The sequence below is a fragment of the Phycodurus eques genome, chromosome 17, assembly GCF_024500275.1.
Source record: "Phycodurus eques isolate BA_2022a chromosome 17, UOR_Pequ_1.1, whole genome shotgun sequence".
In the NCBI taxonomy this organism is placed as follows: Eukaryota; Metazoa; Chordata; class Actinopteri; order Syngnathiformes; family Syngnathidae; genus Phycodurus; species Phycodurus eques.
The window spans coordinates 1,201,655-1,228,131 of record NC_084541.1 but is presented as its reverse complement, the minus strand read 5'-3'; the positions used below and the strand labels follow the sequence as shown (position 1 = coordinate 1,228,131).

Below are 26,477 nucleotides of genomic sequence, written 5' to 3'. Positions count from 1 at the left end.
TTGTGCCTGCTTGACTCTCATGCCACAGGCTTTTCCCCCTCCCATTTCCTCTGTTGCTAAAGTTAGGCATGTCTTAGTCCATCATATCAATGTGAAGATAACTCTGTAGTAAGTACTTAATGTAGTCTAATGGTTAGCTTCTTTTCGTCCACACTTGAGCTTGCTTTTTACTTGATGTCAACCCTTGTTGGCATTTTTAGGGCACAGCCATCTGACTTTGGAGACTTTCCTTTCACTTGGACTCCCCCCCCCCCCGCCCCCCCTGTCATAATGACACTAACAGGCAAACCGCAGGAGTTGCTTTTATCCAGCCAGATCCATGGGTATCTGTGTCCTCTGTTTCTTATTCTCATTCCGAAACAGGTACCACATGAGCAACATGACCCCAAACAATCCTTTTTCCTGTAATTGCCACTGAACTTCTACATTTGTTTAGCAAACAACAATAAAACCATTGATCTAAACTCCATTCCGATGAACTATGCAGGACAGCTAACTTATGTGAACGTATTACATTTCACCTACGGCATATGCCACAACTATATTTGACCACAATTAGACTGAATGCTGTAAATGCAGTGTAGGCCATTGAAAACAAAATGTTACTCCGTTAAGCACGGACCTGTGCCAAGGGCTTCCAGTGTGCTGGAGCCTGTCGCAGCTGACTTTGGGCGAGAGGCGGGGTACAAACAAACGCCCTGACTCGTCGCCAGCCAATTGCAGTGCACGGAGAGACAAACGGGACAATTTAGAGCAGGGTTACTCAAATACAAATGTTTTTGGGCCTCGAATCATGTTTTCAGTGAGTCAAACGTGCATTTATCGAGGTTGGTCACACTCAAAACATTTTTATTAAAAAGAAAAGAAAAAAGACAAACTAAAAGAAAAATGCAATTGCCATTTTGACATAAAGGCAAATAAATAGCTGAATAAAAACATGACCCATGTATTGAATCCCCCAAAAATATACTTTATCAGGAAGGGGTTAAAGTATAGAAAAAAGAACCACGAGAAAGAATGTAATATCCTGTATGTTGGGGCTTCACTCTTCGACTGCGTGTGCGCGTGCGCGTGTGCGTGTGTGGTTTTCGAAGAGCAAAAGAATAACCAAATACAGATTAGTAAGGATAAATGCTAAAAGTAATGAAATGACACAAATGATATCTAGCAAGAATGCCGTTAGCAACATTTACACGATTAACGCTTACTGTGTTATGCTGTTATTCTGACAGACAAAGCGCATCACTTGACGTAGAAATCAACGCTCGTAGCTTTTACGAGTGAACATCACGTATAACACTCTAATAAAACATTTGGGTCAAACAAATAACGGGGAGAAGTTAAAAAGAAATGTAAAGGAATAGCTGTGAGTCGCTACGAACGAACAAACTGTGTAATCCGATAGACACGCTACATACAACCGTGGCGTCACTTCCCGCGCGCGACCCACGTAAACTAGCCCACTGGAATTAAACAAATAATCATCATAATAATAATAATGGATAAGTGAGCACAAAAGTCATAACTGCCTCAGGCACTTAAATGATAAAGATGAACATATTTCCCCTAATAATGAATGTCTCGGGGGGGGGGGGGGGGGGGGGGGGGGCGAGCCTCACGTACACAACGAATGGGCTGCTCCACTGCACACTGGGCTGTACGCAGTGAAGTGTGGCTTACGGGCATACTACTCCTCTGACAACGCCTGATGTCATCTGATCTTGGGACGGGCCTTTACAGTTCGGGGGCCACAAATAGGCGACTGGCGGGCCGCCTATCGAGTGGCCCTGATTTAGAGTCTTCAATTAGAGACGTGTTTTGGGAATGCGGGAGGAAACTGGAGGACGCAGAGAGAAGAAAATGCAAACTCCGCATAGGAAAGCTGCAGGCCAGATTCAAACTCCAGACCTCAGGACTGTAAGACAGATGTACTAACCACTTGTGCACTCACTGCGCTGCCAGTGCCGAGACCAAACAATCACCAGCACAGAATTCTACCATTCCATATACCCGCGTCTGACTTGAGTTTGTCAGTAGGATGCAAGTTTTACTTTCACTTGGAAAAGAAGGGAGGGAAACTGTGATGGAAAATGCATTGCATCACATTACAAATGTTACCGAAGCTACCGTCATACCGTCGCACCGTCATATTTATAGAGCTCTGCAACAAAATGGTATGGCTTTCTTCTTTTGTCAATTGCTCATCCCAACACAATTGTTATCCAAAACGAAAACAACGATGAATAAATCCCTGCTTTTGATGTCGTGGTCTTGTCTTGGTGTACATCGTTTCACAATGAATGTATAACTTTGCATCGTGAATGAATACAAAACAAAAGTAATACACTTTGTATTTATTCCCATGACATGGGTAACAAGTAGTTAGGGATGCCTTGCCTTGCTGTTGTAAGCACAACCCCAGAAAAACAATGCGTGTTTCTGATGAATCAGGGATTGTTCCCTTACACACAGAGGTTTCGAGTGTAAATTCACAGACAGTTGTCGGGACATCTCGTCAAGTAGCTGCTACGTTAGAAGTCCGAGGACAAGCGAACCAAGAGATTAGGCTCTTGTCCTCACCCAAACATGAGAAGCCTCAAAATAGGCTGGCGGTATATGCTGGGAGAATTCGAACACACATTCAAGGGGCAAAAAAATGCTCAATAGGTTGAGATCTGGTTTCCTTGCTGGTCTTTTCCTTTGATTTGCTAGTTATTGGAGAAACCTGTGTTTTGTTGAAGTTGCTAGCTGGTTTCACTGAGATTAAGAGGCCTTCACTCAACAATGTGAAAAATGTTTCAAGTTGCCGTCCTCAAAGGGAAAGTGCATTCCTCTGCTCGTCACTATTTCTAAAAGAAGTTGCGTGTCGCATTCTGTAGTTTCACGTTGCTTTGGGGTGTTCTCGGGCTGGCGAGGAGGGAAAGAAAATTAAATCATAACTTAATTATGAGTGTTGAGATGAGCAGGTGGGAGATGTTTCACGGGGTAGATTCAAAAACAGCATTTTGCTGCCAATTGGCCTGGGTTGCTCGGTGAGGTGATTTTGACCGAAGGGTCAACAAACAACAAGTTGAGTCTACGGTAGCTAGGGAATCTCCTCTAATCGCATTACGGCTACGCTCGTCACTGCCGTCATTGGACAGGAAGGCGACGTCCTTGCTTCCGTTAACCAGGACGCAATCCTCCTGTCATTGAGAATATCTAAATAGAACAATCATGCAGATCGGAAGCATCTGAACTGCCCGTTTTGCGGCACCAAAAGACTGCAGGCCAAAAGGTCTTCCAGGTCAACACTAAACAGATGTCACTTCGACCTGCAGCATCGTTGTCGTTAGCTCCGTTCACTGCTGTCACCACTCCCATCAACGAGGTGTGAGTGATTTGCGGAAGCTCTGCTCCTCCACCACACTCTCTCCCCGGTCATTTGACACCTTAAATAAATGGAAAATTCTCTGGCCTAAAGGTGCGCGCAAGCATGCCAGCAGCAGAACACACCCCATCGGCAGCAGCTCTCATCCTCTTCTTGTCCTTGCTGGATTTCCCTCCCATTGTTGGTTGAGCTAAATGTTTATTCCTAACTGATGCCGAATGCATTATGTTTACGTGATGTGCTCTTTGCTTGGGGAGATTGGTTTCTTCTTGACAGGCTCGAAAGCATCATGTTTTCTCCTTTGTGTTCTCCCCTTTGCCTCCGCCCTCGTGGAAACGGCACATACCGTAGCTTCTGTCAAGTCATTGGAGTCTTGTTGAGTTTGTCGTCACCATCACCACAAAACATTTATACGCAAACAGTGAGATGTCCGCAATGCCGTGCAGTGGGAAGTGCTTCTCCAAAATAGAAGCACTTGGAATGTCACCTGTATGTGTGTATGTGTGCATCGCCAAATACCTTGTAACATTTTTTTATTTTATTTTATGTTTTTGTTTTTTTTTCATCAATACACCTGTAATCCATTTTTACTTTACATAAGGACTGGACGATATGGCCGTTAAATAAGGTCTAATTTTTTTTTCAACAACAACAAAAAAAAAAAAAGATTTCTGAATTTTGATTGTTTCCCTATGATAGGAAAAACAAATGACAGTGACATTATTGTCACTGTCATTCTGTTTGGGGGGGTTTGGGGTTCCATCTGGTGTCTGCTTTGTTTCTCCTGATAACAAAGAGAATGATACTTAATGTCCACGTTTGTCAGAAATGTTTGTTTGAGAGCAATATTGAAGTTAAAGTTAATAAATCCAAAAAAATAACACAACCCAAATTCCAATGAAGTTGGGACGTTGTTGTGTTAAACATAAATAAAAACAGAATACAATGATTTGCAAATCATGTTCGACCTATATCTAATTGAGTACACTACAAAGACAAGATATTTCATGTTTCAACTTGGAATTTGATGACTGGGGGGGGGGCAAAAAAGACTGAGAAAGTTGAGGAATGCTCATCAAACACGTGTTTGGAACATCCCACAGGTGAACAGGCTCATTGGGAACAGGTGGGTGACATGATTGCTTCCCTGAATTGCTCAGTCATTCACAAGCAAAGATGGGGCGAGGTTCACCTCTTTGTGAGCAAGTGCGGGAGAAAATAGTCGAAAGGTTTAAGGACAATGTTCCTCAACGTACTATTGCAAGGAATTGAGGGATTTCATCATCTACGGTCCGTAATATCATCAAAAGGTTCAGAGAATCTGGAGAAATCACCGCATGTAAGCGGCAAGGCCGAAAACCAACATTGAATGCCCAAAAACCGACATCAATGTGTCAAGGATATCACCCCGTTGGGCTCAGGAACACTTCAGAAAACCAATGTCAATAAATACAGTTCGGTGCTACATCTGTAAGTGCAACTTGAAACTCTACTATGCAAAGCAAAAGCCATTCATCACCAACACCCAGAAACGCCACCGGCTTCGCTGGGCCCGAGCTCATCTAAGATGAACTGACGCAAAGTGGAAAAGTGTTCTGTGGTCCGACGAGTCCACATTTCAAATTGTTTTTGGAAATTGTGGACTCGTCGTGTCCTCCGGGCCAAAGAGGAAAAGACCCATCCGGACTGTTATGGACGCAAAGTTCCAAAGCCGGCATCTTTGATGGTATGGGGCTGTGTTAGTGCCAATGGCACGGTTAACTTACACATCTGTGAAGGCACCATTAACGCTGAAAGGTACAAACAGATTTTGGAGAAACATATGCTGCCATCCAAGCAACATCTTTCTCACGGACGCCCTTGCTTATTTCAGCAACACAATGCCAAACCGCATTCTGCACGTGTTACAACAGCGTGGCTTCGTAGTAAAAGAGTGCGGGTACTCGACCGGCCTGCCTGCAGTCCCGACCTGTCTCCCATGGAAAACGTGTGGCGCATTATGAAGCGTAAAATACGACAACGGAGACCCCGGACTGTTGAACGGCTGAAGCTGTACATCGAGCAAGAACGGGAAAGAATTCCACCTGCAAAGCGTCAACAATTTGCGTCCTCAGTTCCCAAACGTTTATTGAATGTTTTTCAAAGAAAAGGTGACGTAACACAGTGCTAAACATGAGCCTGTCCCAGCTTTTCTGGAACGTGTTGCACCCATACAATTCGAAGTTCACGATTTGCTAAAAACAATCAAGTTGATCAGTTTGAACATTAACTATCTTGTCTTTGTCGTGTTTTCAATTAAATATAGGTTGAACGTGATTTCCAAATCATCGTATTCCGTTTTTATTTAACACAACGTCCCAACTTCATTGGGATTGGGGTTGTACAATTTCATCCATATCATATACTACTGCTCTTCTGGGCTGGACCTTTTCTCACCAGACATTTTGTAGATTTTGTCGGACAGAGGGATTATCCGAAGAAATCATACACATTATTTTTTTCATCTTTTTGAAATTTGTTTTTATTTGTATTGATTTGCATCATTATGCATTATCATTATCACTGTAAATAAACATCCAGAGCGTCCAGAGTGACGACCACCCAATTGTAATTGCAGTATTTCCCCCGCGATAATGTCAAGATAACAATGCAATCATTCATATATTGGATGCAAAAATACATTGGCATACACTGATTTTTCCCAAAAAGAGAATATAAGGGATTTTCTTGGGAAATTACTGTTATTTAACAATCATCAACAGTATGTATACATTTTAAAATGGACGTGTTCCAAAACATTCACAAAAGTAAATAGTTTAGTTCATGTTCTTTTGATTTGGATGTTATAAACATGACAAAGCCATTGCCCTTACATTTTACATTGAAATCCATTTTGCATAGTTTCATGTCAAATGTAGCTTTTTTTAATTATTTTTATTTATTTTTTTTAACTACATGCATCAATCAGGCTCAATTCAACCAAATTGTATTCGTCAACTCGTTACACATTATCCTAGGTTTTTGTCACGTCAAGTCACCAACCTACCAAATGTCAAAAAGACGACATAATAATGATTATTATTTTCATACAATGTTGATAGCTCATTATGAAGAATACTGTGATTCACATACCGGTACTTGAACGTCAAATAACAACAGTGTCAGTATGTGATTCTGGTGTATCAACACCATCACGATGGATAACGATGACCTGTAATGTCTATTAGACGCTATAATGAGGACGTACTCGACTAAATAAACAGATTTGAGGCACAAACACAAATATTATATTTTGCTTACAGTTTGGCCTCGGTGGAGGTCGAAGTGACATTGTAGTTATTTCGGCCATTGCAGCGTTACTGCATATTTCACAAAGATATATGACGCATACGAACAACACTCTAATGTGCTGTTTTTTTTATGGATCCTGAATGCAGACTTTGCATCTGAAGGCCTTCGTATTTGGGCAGCACATCCCTCATCCGTTACTTCAGAGGGAGTGCGCACGGGTCGGGATTTCATCAGGCTGTCGTCGCCACTGGCCGCAGAGGTCTGTACGAAAATGAGACCCTGAAAATAGAAAGCTGCGTAATAGGCCTAAACGGAGACAGAAGCCAGAGGATATGATGACTCTTGTCAAAATGTGGCCATGAAAATATATTCATTTCGCTGGTAGCAAAACATGTTCAGCTACATCATCTCTAGAATTGAAAGAGGTGGCTCGTCAAAATAGCTTTGCGCGTGAACTCCGCTAAGGGTAGAAGAGGCCTAGCGGTAGGAAAAGCTGACTACAGAATAGTTAACACCGCAGTCTTATCGTGGACCTTCTTGAGACTCGTCGTAATGTTTGTTCCGTCTGTTGTGAGTTGGACTAAAAAGGCTTTTTTTGTCATCTGAACTGCTGGCTTTAAATTGCTTCTCTGGAGCCACAATGAACATTTTAGCCAAGACATTCCTTTCATAATGACAAAGACAAATGTCTTATTTTGATGGAAGGGAAAGAGAAGGGAGTTTATCTGCTGCTTCCCTACTCACGCACATAACAATAAACCTTGATGGATGTGATTCATCTAATAATTACGGAACATCATTTGGAAACGAGGAAACCGGTTAAAGAATTTTGTCAAACCACACGATCGAAACGCGTGCAGCGCAAAATGGTTAGCGAGGGCAGCGAGAGTTCTACTGTTGAGCGCTTGAACAAGCGCAACGTAATTAGGGCAGACAAATTGGATCGGACCAGGTACGGGGATACAGAGCGGGACAATATCAGGACATGACATGCTGAAGGTCAAGGCTAAGGCAAAGATTGATGGACTGACCACTGACGACCGGTTAGCACAACTGCCTCACAGTTCTGAGGACCGGGTTTCGATCCCCGGCCCCGCCCGTGTGGCGTTTGCATGTTCTCCCCGTGCCTGCGTGGCTTTTCTCCGGTTTATATGAGGAGACGACTCACAACATATACATACCGTGCACTTACAAGTGAGTTATTGTGTACGTTTGAAAGCGTCAGCATCAAAACAAGACCAATTTTGACACAGCGCACGGGCTGGCAGCGGACGAAGCATAACTCCTCAGCGTTGCACTGTGTAAGGTGGTCTTGTCACATTTGAAACACGGCATAGCTTCGAGCTGCTGCCCGGTGTACCCACAGTTTTTGTTTTTGTTTTTCTGTTGTTGTTTTTTTTTTTTTTTTTTGCCCAAGGACTAACATGATTTCAGATTTTCTGGTACTACTTCTTCATTTTCCTTCTTCTTCATCCTCAACATCTTCTGCCTCACGGTTACTATAATGTGGCACAGTTACCGTCGAATTTATAAGGCCACACACAATCTGTTCCAAGAAACTGGTCAACCTCCGATTTGTTCAAATTTCAAAAATAAAAATTGAAATGTTCCCGAAAGAAATTGGGGGAGAAAATCATTCTTTCCATTTTCATCTGATAATCGAAAAAAAACTCCAAAGAAAGTGTGACTGGTTATTGTGTTATTTGTTTAGAGGTTCAGATATAAAAAAAAAAAAAAAAAAAAAAAGCTCAACGTAAAAACAGGCCACTGGACTGCGTTAGATTTGAATATTTAATTGGTTGGGTTGAAGTGACCCAGACGTTTGGTGAAGAACATTACTAAAGGTATGGTAACCGCCACAATCAGTCAGGACCACGACCGCGGTCCTTCAAATGATCCATCCAGCCATCATCCATTTTCTGTACCGCTTATCCTCACGAGGCTGAAGCCTGTCCCAGCCATCCGTCAGTCAAATTATAAAATGATTTATTGTTAAGACGAACTATAAGCACGGGACTCTCAAGGAGGAAGACAAGATGATTGCTCTTTGTCTGACCGCATCGTTTTCAACTCATTGATGCCCACATCACTTGAACAACACTGTTGGTTTCATCATGTGTCTTGATGCACGCGAGCGACTGTGTCTGTGCGTCTCAGCTGAAGGACTGTGGCAGCTAACAAGCTAACGTAGCTTCACTTATTGTCAAACTCCTTGGTCACATGAACATGCTTTCTTTTCAATTCTGCTCGCTTTTACGCCGACTTGAAAACGTGCAGACGCCGCACAGTTTCAAGGCGGAAATTCTATGCAACTCGAAGGGCATTTGCGCCAAAACGCTACTGGTTCCACTTTGCTGAGAAAGGAAATCCGTGTGATAAGTTGATTGAGTAGAGTGGGGGGCTGACCCACACCGTCTCCTTCTTCGAGGTCAAGTCCACCAGGTCACAATTAGGCCCGTTGACAGGAAAGTTTCTTGTCACGTTCCTCTCCACTTTCACATCTTTCCCCTCCCATTGTTTCTCATTGTTGTCGCTCACATTCCCACGTGCACCTCATTCTCTCTCCAGCCTCCCGTTTTTAATCGACCCGTCTGGCACATCCCAGTCCTCATTGTACACGCTGAGCCGCCGGCCCTGTGTTGTTTTTATACAGCAGCAAGTGGAGGCATGTGGAGCCTCTTTTGAACTCCTTGACAAACAGATGGAGGTTATTCATGGTGCCTTTATGAGATTAAGTGAAAAATTCCCATAAAAAAAAAAGACAGACCCACCTTCACACTTCACTGGCATGTCTTGTTTGCTTTCTTTCTCTCCTTTTTTTGCCTTGTTCGCCACATAAGGCTTTGCTACGATACGGAAAGCAGACGGTTTAGTGTTACCTCGATGTCCCTGCCCAGCATCCAAACCAACCAACGGACAATTAAGGCAAAGTGCTTCTCCGTTTCACTGTAAACCTGTTTCAGTGTGACTCTGGGTAGGTAGGTCAGTGCCAAGTGCCCCACCCCACCAAGGGTTTGACAAAAAGATTCGTAGGTCCGTAGGTGGATTGTAGGAAGTCCGATTTGTACGGCTCTGATAACCTGACAAGTCGAGAGTCCGTCTCTACGGTGCAACTAAAGCTTCACGGAGTCCTTTGGACATTCCGTAGTATCACTTTGACAGCGTGGCCCCCGTCGTACAGCCCTGCTTGTCTGTACAGTTTAGCGACATACTGCAGTAGTGCGTGAATTAAATTTCCTGCGAGCAGGGATGTAAAACTCTGCCATTCCGCCTGTATTTGACATCTGGAACAGCAAGGCGACGCATCAGAAAGGGACCTAAAATTTGGGATCACTAAGCCTCTGAAGGGCGAGCAAATCCGCCTTGTTTTTGGCCAACAACTGTCGTGTCTTTCACTCAACGCAACGCGCACAAACTGCTATTTTCCTTATTTATTGTTGTGGTCATCCAGTATTATTTCGCTGCACTATAATTGTCAGCTTGATACGCTGGATTCACTGACCAATGCAGCAAAACATTTCAGTCAAACCCAGACAACCTAATTAGTGGAACCTGATTACTCTGTTGAACCGCTTCCTTTTATGACACGCAATAAATCAGCCAGCGACATGCGTTGTGGTCGTCGCTGACCTTGGATCGCCGGACGTTAGGAACAAATACGCAATTGGTGTTATTGCCGTTGTGCACTGGGCATGGTCGACTATAAAGTGCATCTTCGAAGCTTTGTTTTCGTCCGGCTGTGTGTTTACAGACAGCGTGTGTGACTGTGTGCGTGTTTGATCTGCCGAAAGACATGGCTTACTGCGCAGCCTATTCCAAGAATGAATTCCTGGAAGCTTAGAAGAGCTGTCGAATGAGATGCAGTGCAACGGTGTCGGGAGGGGTGGCAAGCTCTCACTTACAGCCCTGATTGAACAACAGGATGCTTTGTGAAAACAAGGACATTATCTGCGTCTTGAAGGGCCAGGAAATTCTCTGTAATTGGCTTCCCCGACTCGCGGTGACGCCGCCTGTCAGTCGAAGGCAAAATTGTGTCGACATAATATGATGGACTTCCTGTCTGTCTCCAACTCATCCAAGAAATTCACCAACATAAGACATTCAGAGCTTCTGTGTAGCTTTTCCCCTCAGACTTGCTCGAGTGCATGACAAGTAATAGAGATTCCTCTGAGGGATCAGATCAGACGAGGCTTGTTATGGGAGAATGGAGAAGAAGGGGAAAAAAAGCACCCAAAGGTGGAGTTGGGCGTGTTTTTAATCCCAGCGTGATCAAAGCATCCGACATCTCTCGGCCTGACATGTAACCCAGGTGGTTGACTAAATTATACATATTACAGTCAAATACCACTATAATTAAAGTACATCCAGTCGTTTGCAGCCCTGAAACATTCGAGACATATTTCATGTTTGTACAACTTTTGGAAATCGAGCGCGATTTGTTCCAGGAGGGGCTGTTCGACTTCCTGATTTCGCAATCGATTTTCAATATCATAAATACCATCTATGTCGTGAGAGAGTCCAACTTTAGCGGTCTTGAGTGAGCGCATTTCATGAATAGAGCACCTTCCCCAGAGAGGGAACTCTGAATATACAGAATCACAAACATTTTCGATTTTGCAAATAACACACACAAAAACCTGAAATCAATCACATCAAAATGAATTCAAATCAAAACAAAACTGGAATGTCTGCTGACACAAATGTTTCATTTTAAGATACTGTACAGTCAACATATTAAAGTGTATATCTATAACATTTTAGCTAGGGATGGAAGTAACAGTTGATTCATTGAGCTGTGCTCACAGTGGCATTTTTACAAAATTGGATGTCGTACGATGTGTGCGCGTGTGTATTTGAGTCGTGCATCTCAGGCCCGTCGTCGCGCGCTGCTGGCATCAACGTCGGTCCCATTCGTGCCGCACGCTTGCCAGGGATGTGTTTTTTTATTACAGTGATTCCATGTCACGTATGGGGTCGCATTTGGCTCTCTCCTCTCACCTTTTGCTGTGCATTTCCAATCTGTGTCACGCGCCACCCGGCGCTCTACAAATGAGACGAGGCGAATGACGAGCACAGAGCAAGGAGATCGGCGGCATCGTTTCAACACATTTTGACTTCCTTTTTGTCGTGATAGTCTGACAAGTGGACGTAGGAGGAGCATGGGGGATTTAGCCCCACCCCTCAGGCTTAATACTTGACCTGAGAGTGCGTCTGCTCACCTTGCCCTGACATGCCGCCCGGCACGTTCGAATCCCCTAAACCGCTCTAACCCTTTCCAGTGGCCCCGCATCAAAGTATGTAACGGATCCCCAGAAGCGCCACACCTTTCCCTCCTTCATCCACTTCAACTGCCACTCAGTCAGTCACACACACACACACACATCATAATTTGTCAGGCAGTTACACTCATGTTGTCACGCTTGACTTAATTATGAAGATGCTACCATTCCTTCCCAAATAACATCCAAATGACTGTATTATAGCATTATTTTCTTGTATTATGCAAGGGGCAGTCAAAAAGTAATGACACGGATTTTGGTTACCCTATAGTTTTTATTTTATTTTGTTTTCCTGAAATGTTCACGGTTCTTCAAGTCTTTTTTAAACAAGTTTTATTTAAGTCTGTCCTCTTTCTTCCTGTCAGCCATTTTGGAAGTGATGTCATTGCAGCTTCCCTATACACATTTGGCAACCTTTTGAAAATGGTTTGTGGTGGTTCGCCTTCCAAAAAAAACAACACAAATCGAACCAGGGTGGCACAGGCGTTAGTTACAAACCCATCAACTGATTCTGAGAAAGCAAACTACTGTACAGGTGCGAAAGCCTCAGGTTAACCCGACAAAGGTGTAATGCGAAGAGGAGCGGCATCACAGATGTGCCGCACACGTTTTTACGATCATCTAGTTTACAGAACAACTTCTGTTCATTTTAAAACATATCGCCCAAAACAAAAACAAAAAACACTCCAAATCAACAAATGATGACCCCTCCTAAAAAGGTTATTAAGTGCTTATAGATGCCACAATATGTCGGCAAAGCATGACATTTGTCGAACCGAGACTCCTTAACTCCCTTCGATGTAGTTCATCGGCGCCAAGACGCCACAATATGGTGCCAAAGTCATACTTTGATTTCCTGTACGCCAGTGCTGGACCGTGAATTTCAGCCGTTCCGCCGAGCATTCTGTTCGCTTTTTTCGAAACGCTACCTGCTAGTCAACACTACCCTCCCAAAGGAAAATGAAAACGTTCAAGTCATCCAACAAGAGGCATTACCGCCGAGCATTGCTGTGTGCCTTGGTGTCGGGCTTTTCGTAAATACCGGACAAGTGAGCACAAAAACTGACAATAGGTGAGTTCAGTAATGTCGGACCGCAAAAGATGCGGGGGCTCGCTGTTTAGACGAAGTATGCTTACACTGAATGTTTCTTCTATTCTCGTGCCGCTTGTCTTTTAATCCCCATGTTGGTGTGGTTTTCTTTTGGTGTGTCACAAAAAAAGCCACAAAAATCAAAACGGCCTGGGTCTCGTAAGGAGCTCTGACATCTCAAGTGAAGTCATGCACGCAGGCGGTTTGACGTTTTGTGGGACATTACACTTTGCAACTGTCGGGGGCGCCCGAGAGCTTCTGGGGGATCCTATGTTTCCCATTTCTGTTAAAGCGCAGAAGTCCTCGTGGGTCCAATTTTTTCCGTTCAAGTAGATGCTCCGTCAAACACAATGTCCACAACTTAAATGCAGACTGCACCTGTTTTCAATGCCATTTAACCCTGCTATCATCACCGCCCGCCCACAACCCCGTCTGCTCCTCATTTAGCCGAGCGGCGTATCCCTGGGCCACAGTAATGCTTCCCGTGTGCCGAGCCACTCCGGAGAAATGACAGGGCAGGGAGAGTCGGCTTCGGGCCTGTAGGCCCATGTCTGTACTCTGTCATTAGATACTTTAATGCAACAGCAGCACCACAGCATGCACGCCTCACTCTTCCCCTCGCCTCGCGGCCTTTCTCTTTTTTTCGGACATCTTTCACTCTCACTCCGTCGCGCCACACATAGGATTCCACTGTGTAATTTGCCGTGCGCTGAATGATGTGGGTAGTCACACTGAGAAGAAAGGCCTACCCGGTCCCCACAAGAACCATTACGCTTGATTGGTTAGAAGGAGAACAAGTCTGGTTGCATTTTTTATTTTATTTTTTTTATAAATGTCTTACTTGACGTAGAAAAAATCTTACTGCTAAAAAAAAAGCAACCATATAATATTTTTAGAACGAATGTCTTAATATGATTAAAATTTCTGCACAACATGGTACACGTGCAAACTGGCACATTTCAATTAGACCGTAACCTTTGACAGTCATATTTTAACTGACTAAAACTTCCTGCGTTGTCTTATGTGAGAAGAGTGGACAGCTGCAGAGGACAAGCAGAACCATGTACACACAGCATAAATACAAGGTCATCAAACTTACAGGCGCACTCTTGTGTTAGGAGACATGCTGTACTGTCAGCGTGCATGTGCTTGGTACATTATGAGACGCAAAATATGACAACGGAGACCCCCGACTGTTGAGCAACTGAAGTCGCACAAAGTGTCAACAATTCGTGTCCTCGGTTCACAAATGCTTAGTACGTGTCGTTAAAAGGAAAGGCGATGTAACACAGTGGTAAACGTGCCCCCTGTTGCAGGCATCAAATTCAATATGAAAAAAAAACTTTTATCATTTTAAACATTAAATATCTTCTCTTTGTAGTGTATTCAATCGAATATAGGTTGAAAAGGAATTGCTAATTAATTGCTGTTTTTTTCTTTGTTAGTTACGGTTTACACAATGTCCCAAGATAAATAAGTCAATGAAAAGGCACCGTGAGAGAATTGGGTCAAAAAAATGATTTACTTGTGTCAGGAAAACAAGAATCAAGTAAATAAGTACAGTAATATATAGTGAGTGCCATTAAGTGCTTTTCCAGTGTGCGTGTGTTTTTGTTTCGAATGGAACATGGCCGCACGAAGAGAGTCTGCCGCTGTATTAAACGCACAGCAAATAGGGCAATATAAAGATGCAAAGTGATCTTGTAAAGTGACGCAATAACCTCGGCCCATGTGGGTGGGAAATAAACACATCGTTTTGTCACTCGGGTTGTTTTTGCCCTGTCGAGAGCACAATGTGATGCCAGCTCACAGACCACACTTCAGGAGGGATGTAAACAAACAACGTTGGCTGGCCTCAAGCAAGGCCACCCACTGAAGGAGAGGGCAGGTCACTGCTGGTTTGTACTCAATAACAGCTGCGATTACTACAAACGGCCAGTGAGTGTTGCTCATGCTGAGGTGTAGCAAATATCCCTGGTTACTTTGTTTGTGTGCTTTATGCTTGTGAATCTGTGTTTCTGTCCAAAATCAACTTGAGGCAGCGAGGAAGCTCTCAGGGGTTGAGCAGCGCAAAATCCTCGCTCACCTCAGATTTACTGGAAATAAACTGTATTAGCTGAGGAGCGGGGTTCAATCCGCGGCCCCGCCCGTGTGGAGTTTGCATGTTCTCCACGTGCCTCCGTGGCTTTTCTCCGGGCACTCCAAAAAAAAAACATGCATGTTAGGTTAATTGGAGACTCTAAATTGCCCGTAGGTGTGAATGTGAGTGCGAATGGTTGTCTGTTTGGATGTGCCCTGCGATTGGCTGGCAACCAGTTCAGGGTGTACCCCGCCTCCTGCCGGATGAGAGCTGGGATAAGCTCCGGCACGCCCGCGACCCTGGTGAGGAGAAGCGGCTCAGAAAATGGATGGATGGATGGATGGATGGATAGCGCGAAACTATTGCATAGTGTATTTGGGGATAGGTGGTAAGCAACAAGTTGTGTTTACATTTCGGCGTCAACCTTTGGTTAAAACCCAACAGCAGTCAAACTACGCTTACAGCTCAGAAGCACACCGACCATTAAGTAGAAGACGGCGGCCCGTGTTTGTGTCCATTTCCAACCATTAGCATTTGGAATGTTTATTTACTCAATGTTGATGCAGCCTGATGTTGTGACTTAATTTTGTGTACTCGCGTGTCGCTGTTGCCTGCTTTTCGGACATGCGTGAATGCGGCTAAGGAGAGAGTACTGTCGTAAAACAGGTTATGTATGTCAAGTGTCATTTCTTTTCATATTAAAACAATACACCGGGACGACTGTCGGATGAGCGAATTGCCGGTTTCACTTCCTTTTTACCTGTCGAGTTAGCGTCTGGCTGTTCTTTTCCTCCGCCCCCGTAAAGGTTGAATATCGCCCCTGTAATCGCGTAATCAGATCCCCTCAGCCACTTCCGGCGGCATCACTCAGCGGAGACATACGGGAGCGTGTTCGTGACCTCGGTCTGCTACTCGCTCTGTGTGTGTTCCGACAGAGGCTCCGATTATCGAAAGTCCCAGTTTCGATGAGCGCTTTTGAACCCTAACTTGTCCCTGCATACTAAAAGCTGGATTTTGATTTTACCTCGCGGGTCCAAGGGATCATGACCGATTGAATCAATTACCGATCGAATGTCCATATCCAATTTTTTATGTTTATATTTCACATTACACACGTGATGTTGTTGTATTTACACTGATAGAACATAAGAGCATACGTTTTTATTGGCGCATCCGTTTTATTCGTCAGGCCAATTTTGGGGGGGGTCTTTGACTTTTTGACTGGAGGGTGGCCTGACCACATTTTATATTGCCAGCATATACTGGTGCAACACAACACCATCCAAAGTTCAATCGCTAATTTTCAAGATGCTAAATTAATTACGCAGTCATTCGTTACATTTATATAATACGCATGTATTGTCCCCTTTAATGATTGACACTACAAACTTATCATACTTAGACCATATTTAATTGTCCATCGTCGCACCTCGGATTCACAGCAGGTGTTGTTTTTTTTTTTTTTTTTCCTTTGTTCGTGTTGTTTGAGCTGATGCGGCCGGGCGTGTGTAAATAACCGCTCGGTGCGCCTCAATTACGACGAGCTTGTATTGACGGGGTACATCCGATCGGTCCGGTTACGGCGCACTCGCAATGGCGCATCAGATATGTATCAGATTTTTATCAACATTTGGAAGAGGCTTGATTCCGATTCTGGTTATTGTTTCCGCTATTTATTCTGACGTGACTCATATCTAAATTGTAGCACTCGAAAGGAAAACAATCTGAATTGTATTACTCGCAGTGTAAATCCAGCCGTAAATATCCTGCTTCCATTTCTTTTTCTTTTTTCCACTTCCGACGTGGCCGCACCTTGTCTTGGCCCCGACATGTCCTACAATTACTGCTGTGATGCAAAAAAGGAAATATCTGGCACCAAAGGTGGATGCTCCATTTTCAGAAAAATCAAATGTTTCCGTATCCAAATGATTGCGTTTCATTTTGTGATCTCTCTGGACTTGTTCTATGTGTGCTGAGAGGGCGAATGTGAACGAGGGGTTCGTTTATGCCCTCGCATGTCCACAAAGGAAGCGTCTGTTCCTTGCTTGTCATGTATTAACTTTCCCTTTTTGAAGTGTTAAAAAATGTTGGGAGTTCAACACTGTCGCTCAACAAACTAGGTTTTTCATTAACTTGTGAAATGGATCAACTGAGTGATGCTTTGACGTGAGCACGAGTTGCCCCGTGAATGTGCGCGCGCCCCTGGTTTGCTTGCATCTCCTCATTAAGCGTAGGCAGATGCCTGACAGCATGTGATGAAACACTGATGAAAAGGCGCCGTTTTGTTTTCACGCTCTCCTCTGGGAACGCCTGCAACAGCGTTCGGGAGCTTTTGTAAAGCGGGCCGATAGTACAAACATTGTTGAAAACACAGACGCCCTCACACAGAGATGGCCTCTCCGGTCTCTTGTTGAGAGGGAGCCCGCCTTTTTCTCTGTCCTGATGCCTTCATCCAAAATAAGGGACTCACACTCGCTTATTGCGTCATTACAGCGATCAATATTTGACTTATTTGCAAAAGGAGAGGTTGATTGCTCCCTTCCCGAAGCTCACCCCACTGTCTGACTACAACTTTCAGCAGGCAGCTGCATCATTGCGATAGGAGGAAAGACAGAGGAAAGAGTCAATAGGCAACTGCTTGGGAAAAACAGACAGGAATCCAAGAAGGGGAGGGGGGGGGGAATCAACAAATGATATGCATCTGATACACGAAACTTGAATTACCTGCTGACAAGCTTGTGTGGGATTACTGTTGACCATTTGGCATTTGACAAAATCTCCCTGGTCTCTACGGAGAAAATGTAAAGCCATCCCATTTTTCAGCGGGAGAATATAACGGTCACGTTGTTTCCTCTATAGGCATCGAACGAGTCAGTTCTTTCCCATCAACCAGGGGCGTCGACTCGAGGGGGCCCCCCGGCTGTCCGACACTGGCTGCGAATGCAATGTGAAAGGGGCTGTTGGGAAATACAGAATGGATGAATATTGCTTCTGTTTAGCAGTTCAAATGATCTGTACCATTACAATATTGGTACCTTTTGTATAGGGTGGAGGAATACAGTATCCAAGGTTCGCGCTGCCCGTTCGCCGCCTCGCCAATGGAAATTCAAACAAGATGCGGCGAAGGGAATATAGTTTTATTTTTACAATTCAATCGTAAAATAAAGATGTGTTCTACACATCAATTCCTCATGACATTTAGGCCTGGCCTGCGGAAAATGACAATTACTGACGAGGTAGTTTGAATTGGGCCCGCATCATTCAAGCTTATCGGCTGACTTTCCAGTGACAAGGACTGGCTAAAGGGTTAGCCACATAAACACGTGGGACGTTGTGGCTAACTACACGTGCGTGGCTAGGAGATTGTTATACTGTTTAGCTACATTGGCTAAGAGGTTTCATGACCCATAATAGTGACATAGCCTATCAGTAGGTCTTTAACAGACAACAACTGTTGGTTTATAGATTTGTTACGTTCCTTTTCCTTTGCTGCTGCGGCCATGACATTGCCAGGCAACCCGTTTTTCGAAACGTGTCGTGAGGACAGAAGGTCGTTGCGTGACTGCCACCTAGCGACGATTCAGTATATTTACAGTGAGTGGCATCTGCAAGAGTGACGCTCTGAGGTGCCTGAGCGATGGCATCATCAGAAGAATTCTTCCTCAACTAAAGTGCAGATACCCAAAAGATTGATTCTATTCATGCACGCGGGAAGTATTTGTCGCTCCCACTCCTGCTTTTGTAACTCCGGTCCTGTGTGTTCTCTCGCAGGCCCTCATGGCACTGGAAAAGGGAGCTCAGGCAGTTATTTTCGACGTCAGCGATGATGTCAACGCGGCTGCCGAGGTGAGTACGAAGGCGCTTATTTTTCAAACAAAGACGGTGGTGTTTTTGCATCTTTCTTGTTTGCACAACTCTCATACAGCTGAGGGAAACGGACTCCCTTCCCCGCCCGGTCGTGCTGGTGGATGCCGAGGATGCGGAGGAGTTGATGGCTCTGGTCAACAAGAACGAGGAGGCCAATGTTCGTATTGAGATATTGGTGGAGCAACCCAGATGGGTAAGCGCACACACACACACACACACACACACACACACAGCTGCACGAGTCTTCATCTGGGAGCTGGAAGAAGGCCGTGGGGGGGGGTGGGGGGGTGGGTTGATTGAACTGCTGATTGGAATCGCATTATCCAAAGATCCTCTTGAATCTCTGTGCTTTTAGTGTGTGATTGTGGACCTGAGACCGTATTATTGTTTGGCAACGCGTCCTCGGGAGCTTATACGAGGGGCAGTCAAAAAGTAATGAAAATGAAAATACTTTCCGAAATTGTCACAGTTTGTCGTTTAAATGCTTGCTTGAACGTTTTTGTTTTTGTTTAAGCCCGTCACCCATTTTGGAAAGAAGGGGAAAAAATGATGCCATTGTCGGATGCCCGTCAAAGGCAGAGGACTGGGATTGAATTTCTTGGTTTGGGAGGGGAACCGGCATCAAACAATGTCAAAAGGTTGTAAAATGGGTATGGGAAAGCTGCAATGCGGGTGTCCCGGGTCGAAGGTGAACAACAACAGTGACCCGTGATAAGCAAAAGAGCTCGTAAAGTCAAAGGTTCCTCAGCTGGCCCGTCCACGTAACTCGCCTGATCTCGTGTTCATTGGTGGACAGTCAGTGTTGAGAAAAAGGGAGATTACGATGAGAAGTCGTGGTGCAATCCCCAATTTTTGGCCTTCGTTGCTGTGCGCATCAAGAAAGCTCGAGGGACACTTGCGTGGACATCAAGCGGTGACCGTCACACTTGTTTTATTGCATGAAGCATTCAGTATGACAATCAATATTTGCTCCATTTTCAGCCACATTATGACGTGGGTATCCTGCTCACCATTGTCTTGGCTATCCTGACCATCATCCTCATCTTCGCTTTCCGCTATAAGTGCAAGGCCAATCGAACTTGGGTAAGTGAAACCTGCAACTGTTAGCAATGTAAAACGGGGACCCTCAGCCCAGCCTTTATGGAAAGCCATTTGAGCATTTCTTTGTTATCCTCGAGGTCCATTTGCTACTACGCTCTGTCTTTATGAGGAAGACAATCGAGCGCACTAGTAGAGCGACTGTGTTTTTTCCATCACTAGTGCCACCTTTGGCCAACTTCTTCCCGAGTCAACGTTTGTGCTGCACGGGTGACACCAACAGGACCATGTATTAGGCATGCGTCACGCATTAATAGTCTCCTTATAAAGCATATTAATACGTGCCCAAACTGCTTTTCATTTATTCGATATCCTTAATTCCGCTAAGGTTTCATGCGCTGGTACACTCTTCACTGTCATCACTAGTAGGACAAATGCGGCATACTAGTAGGACAACTACATGTTACTAGTGAGGCAAAACTGTACACTATTAGTACTTAACACGTTCACTGCCATTGACGGCTTTAGAAGTCAAATATCCGTGTTCACTGGGAAGTCTGGCAGTGAATGAGTTAAGCTGAAGATCAAAGATATCGAGTAAATGCTCAAACAGCTTTTTAAAAAGCCTTCCATCTTGCACCCCCGATCATGCAGGACTCTGTACATCAGCAGACCATGCGAGCTATTAATCGATTAGAGACCAAAGCCTACATCTCTCAGGGGTGCTCAGGCTCACAGCGCCCCCGTGGGGCCTGGGGTTCAGCGAGCAGCTCCAACTCCACGCCGGTATGTGCTATCTGCCTGGAGGAGTTCCAGGATGGTCAGGTAAGAGGAATCGAGCATTGAGGCACATCGACCTCAAGGTGTTTGCTTCTGATTGACTCCTCGATATATTTTTTTCTTGGTTTCCAAGCATCTAAGGATCATCTCCTGCGCTCATGAGTTTCATAAAGATTGTGTTGATCCCTGGCTGCTGCAGCACCGCACCTGCCCGCTATGCATGCACAACATCATGGGTGAGGATCAGCCCAGTGGACTCGTTTATTATAGCCTATTTTAGGGGGGGGGGGGGGCCTTCAGCTTCGATGAAATGTAGCGGCCACACTCTCACTTTTACTTTTGATGGATGCGCTTGAACGGATGGAAAACTAGAGATCTGCACCACACTGAATTGTTCTATTCATCAAGTTACATTGACATTTCAGAATATGAAATATCTTTAAGTTGGCATCAGTTTATTATGAATTGAAGAAATGAGGGGAAAAAAATACAGATTTCGGTGTCGTCGTAACTGCGATTGTAATCCGCAGGGGCAGAGAGGCACGCCCAGAGGAACAGACTACAGTCCAGTCCAGAACAACGGTTCCTCCACCCTCGGCCTTACAGCAGCCCACGAAACCACCCGTTCCCCCAGCACGACGTACCTTTTTCTATGAGGCCACAATATCCTCGTGGACCTTCAGGCTCATATCCCTCCGTTGGGCACTACAATATTTCATCTCCCATGGACAACCAAACGCTACATTTGCTGACCAGCAGACCCCTGGGCACCCCTTGTGGGTACCACCTTCCAGCAGAGGGTCCCAGAAGGCCCCACAGGACCGGCGGCAACTGCAGGACTTCTACTCACCACTACACCCCCCGCCGGTCCTGTCACAACTATCGCTCATCTTGTCCAGCTCAGCGCAGTGCCTCCAACTCCAGAGCGCACCACATGGCCTCAGCCGCCTCAGCCACCTCGCAGCCCCGCGGAGCGGCGGCCCGTGGCCGACCGGACGAGGGCAGCTGCTCTGGCGGCAGCTACCGCACGGACCGCAGCGGATATTTGGCTGACGGGCCGGCGAGCGACTCTAGCTCGGGGCCGTGTCACGGCTCGTCCAGCGACTCGGTTCTGAACTGTACCGATGTGTCCCTGCAGGGAGTTTACGGGAGCTGGTCCACTTTCCGCAGCTCGCTGAGTAGCGACTACGACCCGTTTGTGTTTTATGGGCCGGGCTCTGCGGAGGCGGAAGCCCAGGCACGGCCGAGGTCTTTGGATTCTGTGGTGAACAAAGTGGGCTGCCCTGAGGAACAACCTCAAACTGTGTTTAGCCACATCCACTACCACCGCCATAGACACCACCACTACGAGGACGGGGGGCACAGCCAAGTCCCGAGCAGAGGCTCAGACGAGGAGCAAGGGGCCGCCGCGGCAGAAGCCCCTCCTGCACTGGTCTTGGATAAAGACTCACCTGTTGGCCCCCCTAAGCCTAGTCACCGTCAGTGCCAAAAACCAGACTGTACACATTTCCCCAGTTCTCGGTCAGAGGGTCGGGATCAGGACCCGAGCACGTCTTCGGGGCCCTCTGTCCTGGTGTCCTCTATCCCCTTGCATCTACAGACCCACCGCTGCCACCAGGGACACACTCCCGCAGCTCTCGGACGCGGCTGTGTGCGGACCCCCCCCGCCGTTCGCTGCCACCAGAGCTCGGACCTTCAGGATGATCGGAGCGTCCGCATCCACTTCGGCCGAGGCTCAGGCTTCTGCTGCTCTCCCCCTGAACTCCACCCCGCCCTCCTCCCCGTACCTCTAATTCTGGACTCGGGACGTATAGACGACTGGCCCCGCTGTGCTGGAGCCCATGTTGTGTGGCAAAAGCGGGTGCAGGAGGCCCACTCTGAGCCTCAGCTTCTGGGGACCAGGACCTCCATTGAGACACCTCCTTGCAGGTTCCACCACGGCCTCGCTGCAGACCGCAACGCAGACATTTGTTTATACTGCCCAAAAATATACCACAATCAGGGTGGGTGTCGCCATTCATTTGACGCGTTACAACATGTCCGATTGTGAGGTGCTGAACTTTCCTCGGGTTCGTTCCACTTTATTGCAACATTCTTCTTGTTGCCACCGCATCACAATTACATATTAGTTAAGGTTGTATGTAAACTGCACGGTTTGACTGACACAATTCCGAAATGTTGGTCTCAAGCTGCAGCATAAATAAAAGAACTGGAATCCGACATCTTCAGATTGTAATCAGGCCTCTTCAAAATGTGGAAACAAATCAGATATCTAGAAGAGCTCAGCTCCACCCGGTCCACGCGATCCTGACGCCGATCGGTGGGTGACATATACGCACCTGTGCCAACGCAAACGCAAATAAATACTCTACTTTAAAAATGCCCCCTCCTCCCTATAAGTCTGCTATAGCAAAAGCACAGACAAATAAGGTCAAAATATTACGAAATGATCGGCGACGGCAGCCAAGGCCGATGTTAACCTCATTTGGTTATCACCAACGGGAGACCAACTAAACATGATGTCACGTTTAATATTTGTATCATGGACGTATACGTATTATTGTTGACATGCTTTTGGAGTTATTGATGTGCAACTTGGCTTTCTGAACATGCAAGTGTCTTCCTGTGTTCCCTGAGTATCGACGCAGTCACGTCCGCTTTAATTGGACATCGTGTGTAGGTAAATGAAGCTTTGATTTTGTATGTGTCTGCAGGATCTGAAGAGGAGTCCGGTGTGTGAGAACTTGTTTCCCGAATTCTGACGCTGCTACACAGGAGCCACAACGGGCGATCCTCTGAGTTGCTCGCGCCCGCTCGGCCGCCGCCACGTACAGTCATTCTGCTTGCCGAGTCTCTCCCAACTTCCCTGACGATTCACGTGATCCCACATGATCCCTCTTCAGAATGCCTCATTAATATCGTTTTGTTTAGAATGATTGATGACGAGATTCTAGGCTAAATCCCTTTTTTTTTTTTTTTTTTTTTTTTAAAAAACAAAACAAAACAAAAACAAACCAAAAAAACACTTACGATGCTTTGCAATGACGATCAAGAGTTGCTGGGGAACACAAAGGGTTTCAAGTATGTGCTTCGCCTTGTCTGTTTGGAAGAAAAGCTATTTTGTTCTGGCTGTTGACCCTCATGAAGTCAGGCTCAATGTGTGTGCGTGCGTGCGTGCGTGCGTGCCTGCCCGCTTTCCAAAAACTCGATTCGCTCACCGCGGTACCTTCGTTCACTCGCGTGATCTGCATCTTCCTCTTTGCTGAGTCGAGCCTCAGCTGATAAAACTTCTAAGCCTACCTCAGCTCAGATTTTGTCTTGCCTCACACACACACAGGGTTTGTTTTTGTTTTTTCCCGAGGTACTGCTGTAGTTATTTTTGTCTTTGTTTTTATCACATCCAAGTAGCTCCCACAACCTAAAAAGATATCATGTTGCTCGTCCGACAGAGGGGAAAGGTTGATTCCGGTGAAAGTTCACTGAGGTCGCTGAGCCTTCCGTGGGCCTTGTTTTCAATACAGTACTTCAATAATGGCAGCTCCTTTCACCTTTTGTGCGTCTTTTTTTTTTTTTTTTTTTTTTTGTACAATATTCTCTTATTTTGTTCCAAATGATGACTGAAATTGGGTTGCCACCAGGCCAAGCGACTTTCTGGTTGGCACTTCCCTTTGCTTTGGTTTCTGCTCAGCTCATTATTTTCATAATCTTCTCCAGCAACTGAAGCCCCTCAAAATCCTTCTGCATTATAACCATACAAAACACCCGTTGCCGTTTGAATAATCATCGTACACGTGGAAGAAAGCCACAGGACGCAGACTGTACCGTCTATCCCTGACCGGGTGCCACACGCTGTTCACGTGACCTCATCTCGAAAGGGGAGGATCCCGAAGAACGACTCGGGGATTGCCAAACACTGGAAACGATTTCAATTTCATCACAGTCGGTTAAAAAGTTAGGGCCACGCTGAAAAAAGTCATACCTCGGTTTACGACCGGTTCTGTTCTGATGTAACCCAAATACGTACGCATGTCCCAGGGCGCCGTAGTCTACCGGTCACATAAGCCAACGCAATAGCAAAGTTATATGACAGTAAATATTTTAGGCCATAAATACAAACACAATGACATGGAAAAACAAGTACGGCGGTAGAAGAGCGTGCCTTCTTTTGCCACGATACAACTTCTTAAGCTGCGTACAACTCGGAATCTCCAAATGTCATCACAAAAAAAAAGAAATCAATCAATCAAATGTATTTAGAGAATAAAATTGTCACCGCAAAGATGAAGTTGAACGAGCTCAAGCATAAAGTACAATGAATTCAGGAAAAGGGCGATTTCCTTTTTTGTTTTTTTGCTTTTTGAGCATAGGGTTGTAAGTAATGTAAGTAAGTAAGCAATTTTACAGGGAAGAAGTAACTGTATGAGGTTGAAGTTGAAGTATGTAGAGATAAAAAAACATTGGACTTATACATGGGACAAAAGTAGTATTATACTATTACCTGATGATTAGGACTTTCTGTTGAAAAAGTATGGCTTTTTCTCATGACCTGTTTCACAATGCGGTATTATAACGTTATTGATGAAATATTGGGACTTTTTTTTCCTCTTAACATTTTTGGCTTTTCTTTTTTTTTTTCTGTAATATTGCAACTGGAATTTATGAGCATGACTTTTCAGCGCGGCCCCGGACGCTCCCGAGTAGACATTCAGCCGAATATGTTGAAACTCTAAAACTGCCGTCAAATTGCATCGATTTTCCGCACTTGAGTTTTTTGTTCCGTGCGATGGGACCTGTGCCCGTCGACTCGGGCAAAACGTCACCTTTTGCACACGCGGCTGAACCACGCCGTGGCCAAACCAAAGCCCTTTCCTCCAACTTTGCTCGTTCTTGTCCCCGCTTGCCAAAAGTGACTTTACTTTGATAAACGGCAGTCGTTAGCCTCCCTGGCCGTCGCGATGTAACTCGTAGCACTTACTCGAGCCTCGTACTGTGTGCGCCTTATGCATTCGCAAGCCTCGTTGCAGATGTTCTCGAAAACAACCGGTGCCTTTACAGAACGTTTCCTTTATTCCTATCGCTTCCGTTGAATGGCTTTGTATTGTTCAAAGGAAAGTGCTCATCGGTTTGGATTCCAAAAGGACAATCCAAACTATTCCCCAGCGGAAGAACGGAGACGTCCTTGCCTCTTATCGTCCGTGGCCGGTTTCTCTGCCCGCGGACGGGACTGAATTAAAAGCAGCACTTTGCGTTGAAGCGCATGTGCGCGGAAGCCAGGAAAACAAAACTACTATAAGAAGTCAAGAAGTATTTGAAACAAGCCCAAAAAGGCAAAGTGCACACACAAAAGAGCATTTTGCAGATCAGCGATGTTTTGCAGAATGCCAAGGGATCCGTCAGTAGGTTTGAGATACTTATGTACAAAAAGAGTACAACAGCAAGAAAAATAGCGTTGTATTTTCTACATAACATTTCAATATGGTGACGTGTCACTAATATATTTATTTACTAATATATTTATCCATTTTTGTCCATGTTCGAATGGGTGGTTTCTGTATGGGCCAATTTTATTTTCTTTTTTTGTTTTTCTGTTTGTTTGTTTTCTTTCTTTATGTATGGAAACTAACCAGTGTCATCACAAATGTATCATTCCAGTTATATGCAAATAAATTATTTTGAAATAAA

General features: G+C 45.2%; 1 protein-coding gene across 3 annotated transcripts in view; it reads left to right on the top strand.

Annotated features, from left to right (window-relative positions):
* The window catches only part of LOC133416330 (E3 ubiquitin-protein ligase RNF43), an 88,651-nt gene extending 62,174 nt beyond the window's left edge, over positions 1-26,477 (top strand). For 2 of the 3 annotated variants that reach the window (XM_061703175.1, XM_061703172.1), the window contains 6 exons: positions 18,882-18,956; positions 19,036-19,170; positions 19,959-20,060; positions 20,670-20,840; positions 20,929-21,031; positions 21,326-23,144. In XM_061703175.1, coding sequence (XP_061559159.1) covers positions 18,882-18,956; positions 19,036-19,170; positions 19,959-20,060; positions 20,670-20,840; positions 20,929-21,031; positions 21,326-22,845 — 2,106 coding nt within the window. In that variant the 3' untranslated portion in view covers positions 22,846-23,144. Of the gene's footprint in view, positions 1-18,881; positions 18,957-19,035; positions 19,171-19,958; positions 20,061-20,669; positions 20,841-20,928; positions 21,032-21,325; positions 23,145-23,509 lie in introns of those variants that run through there. The other variant, XM_061703173.1, reaches the window with a different exon arrangement.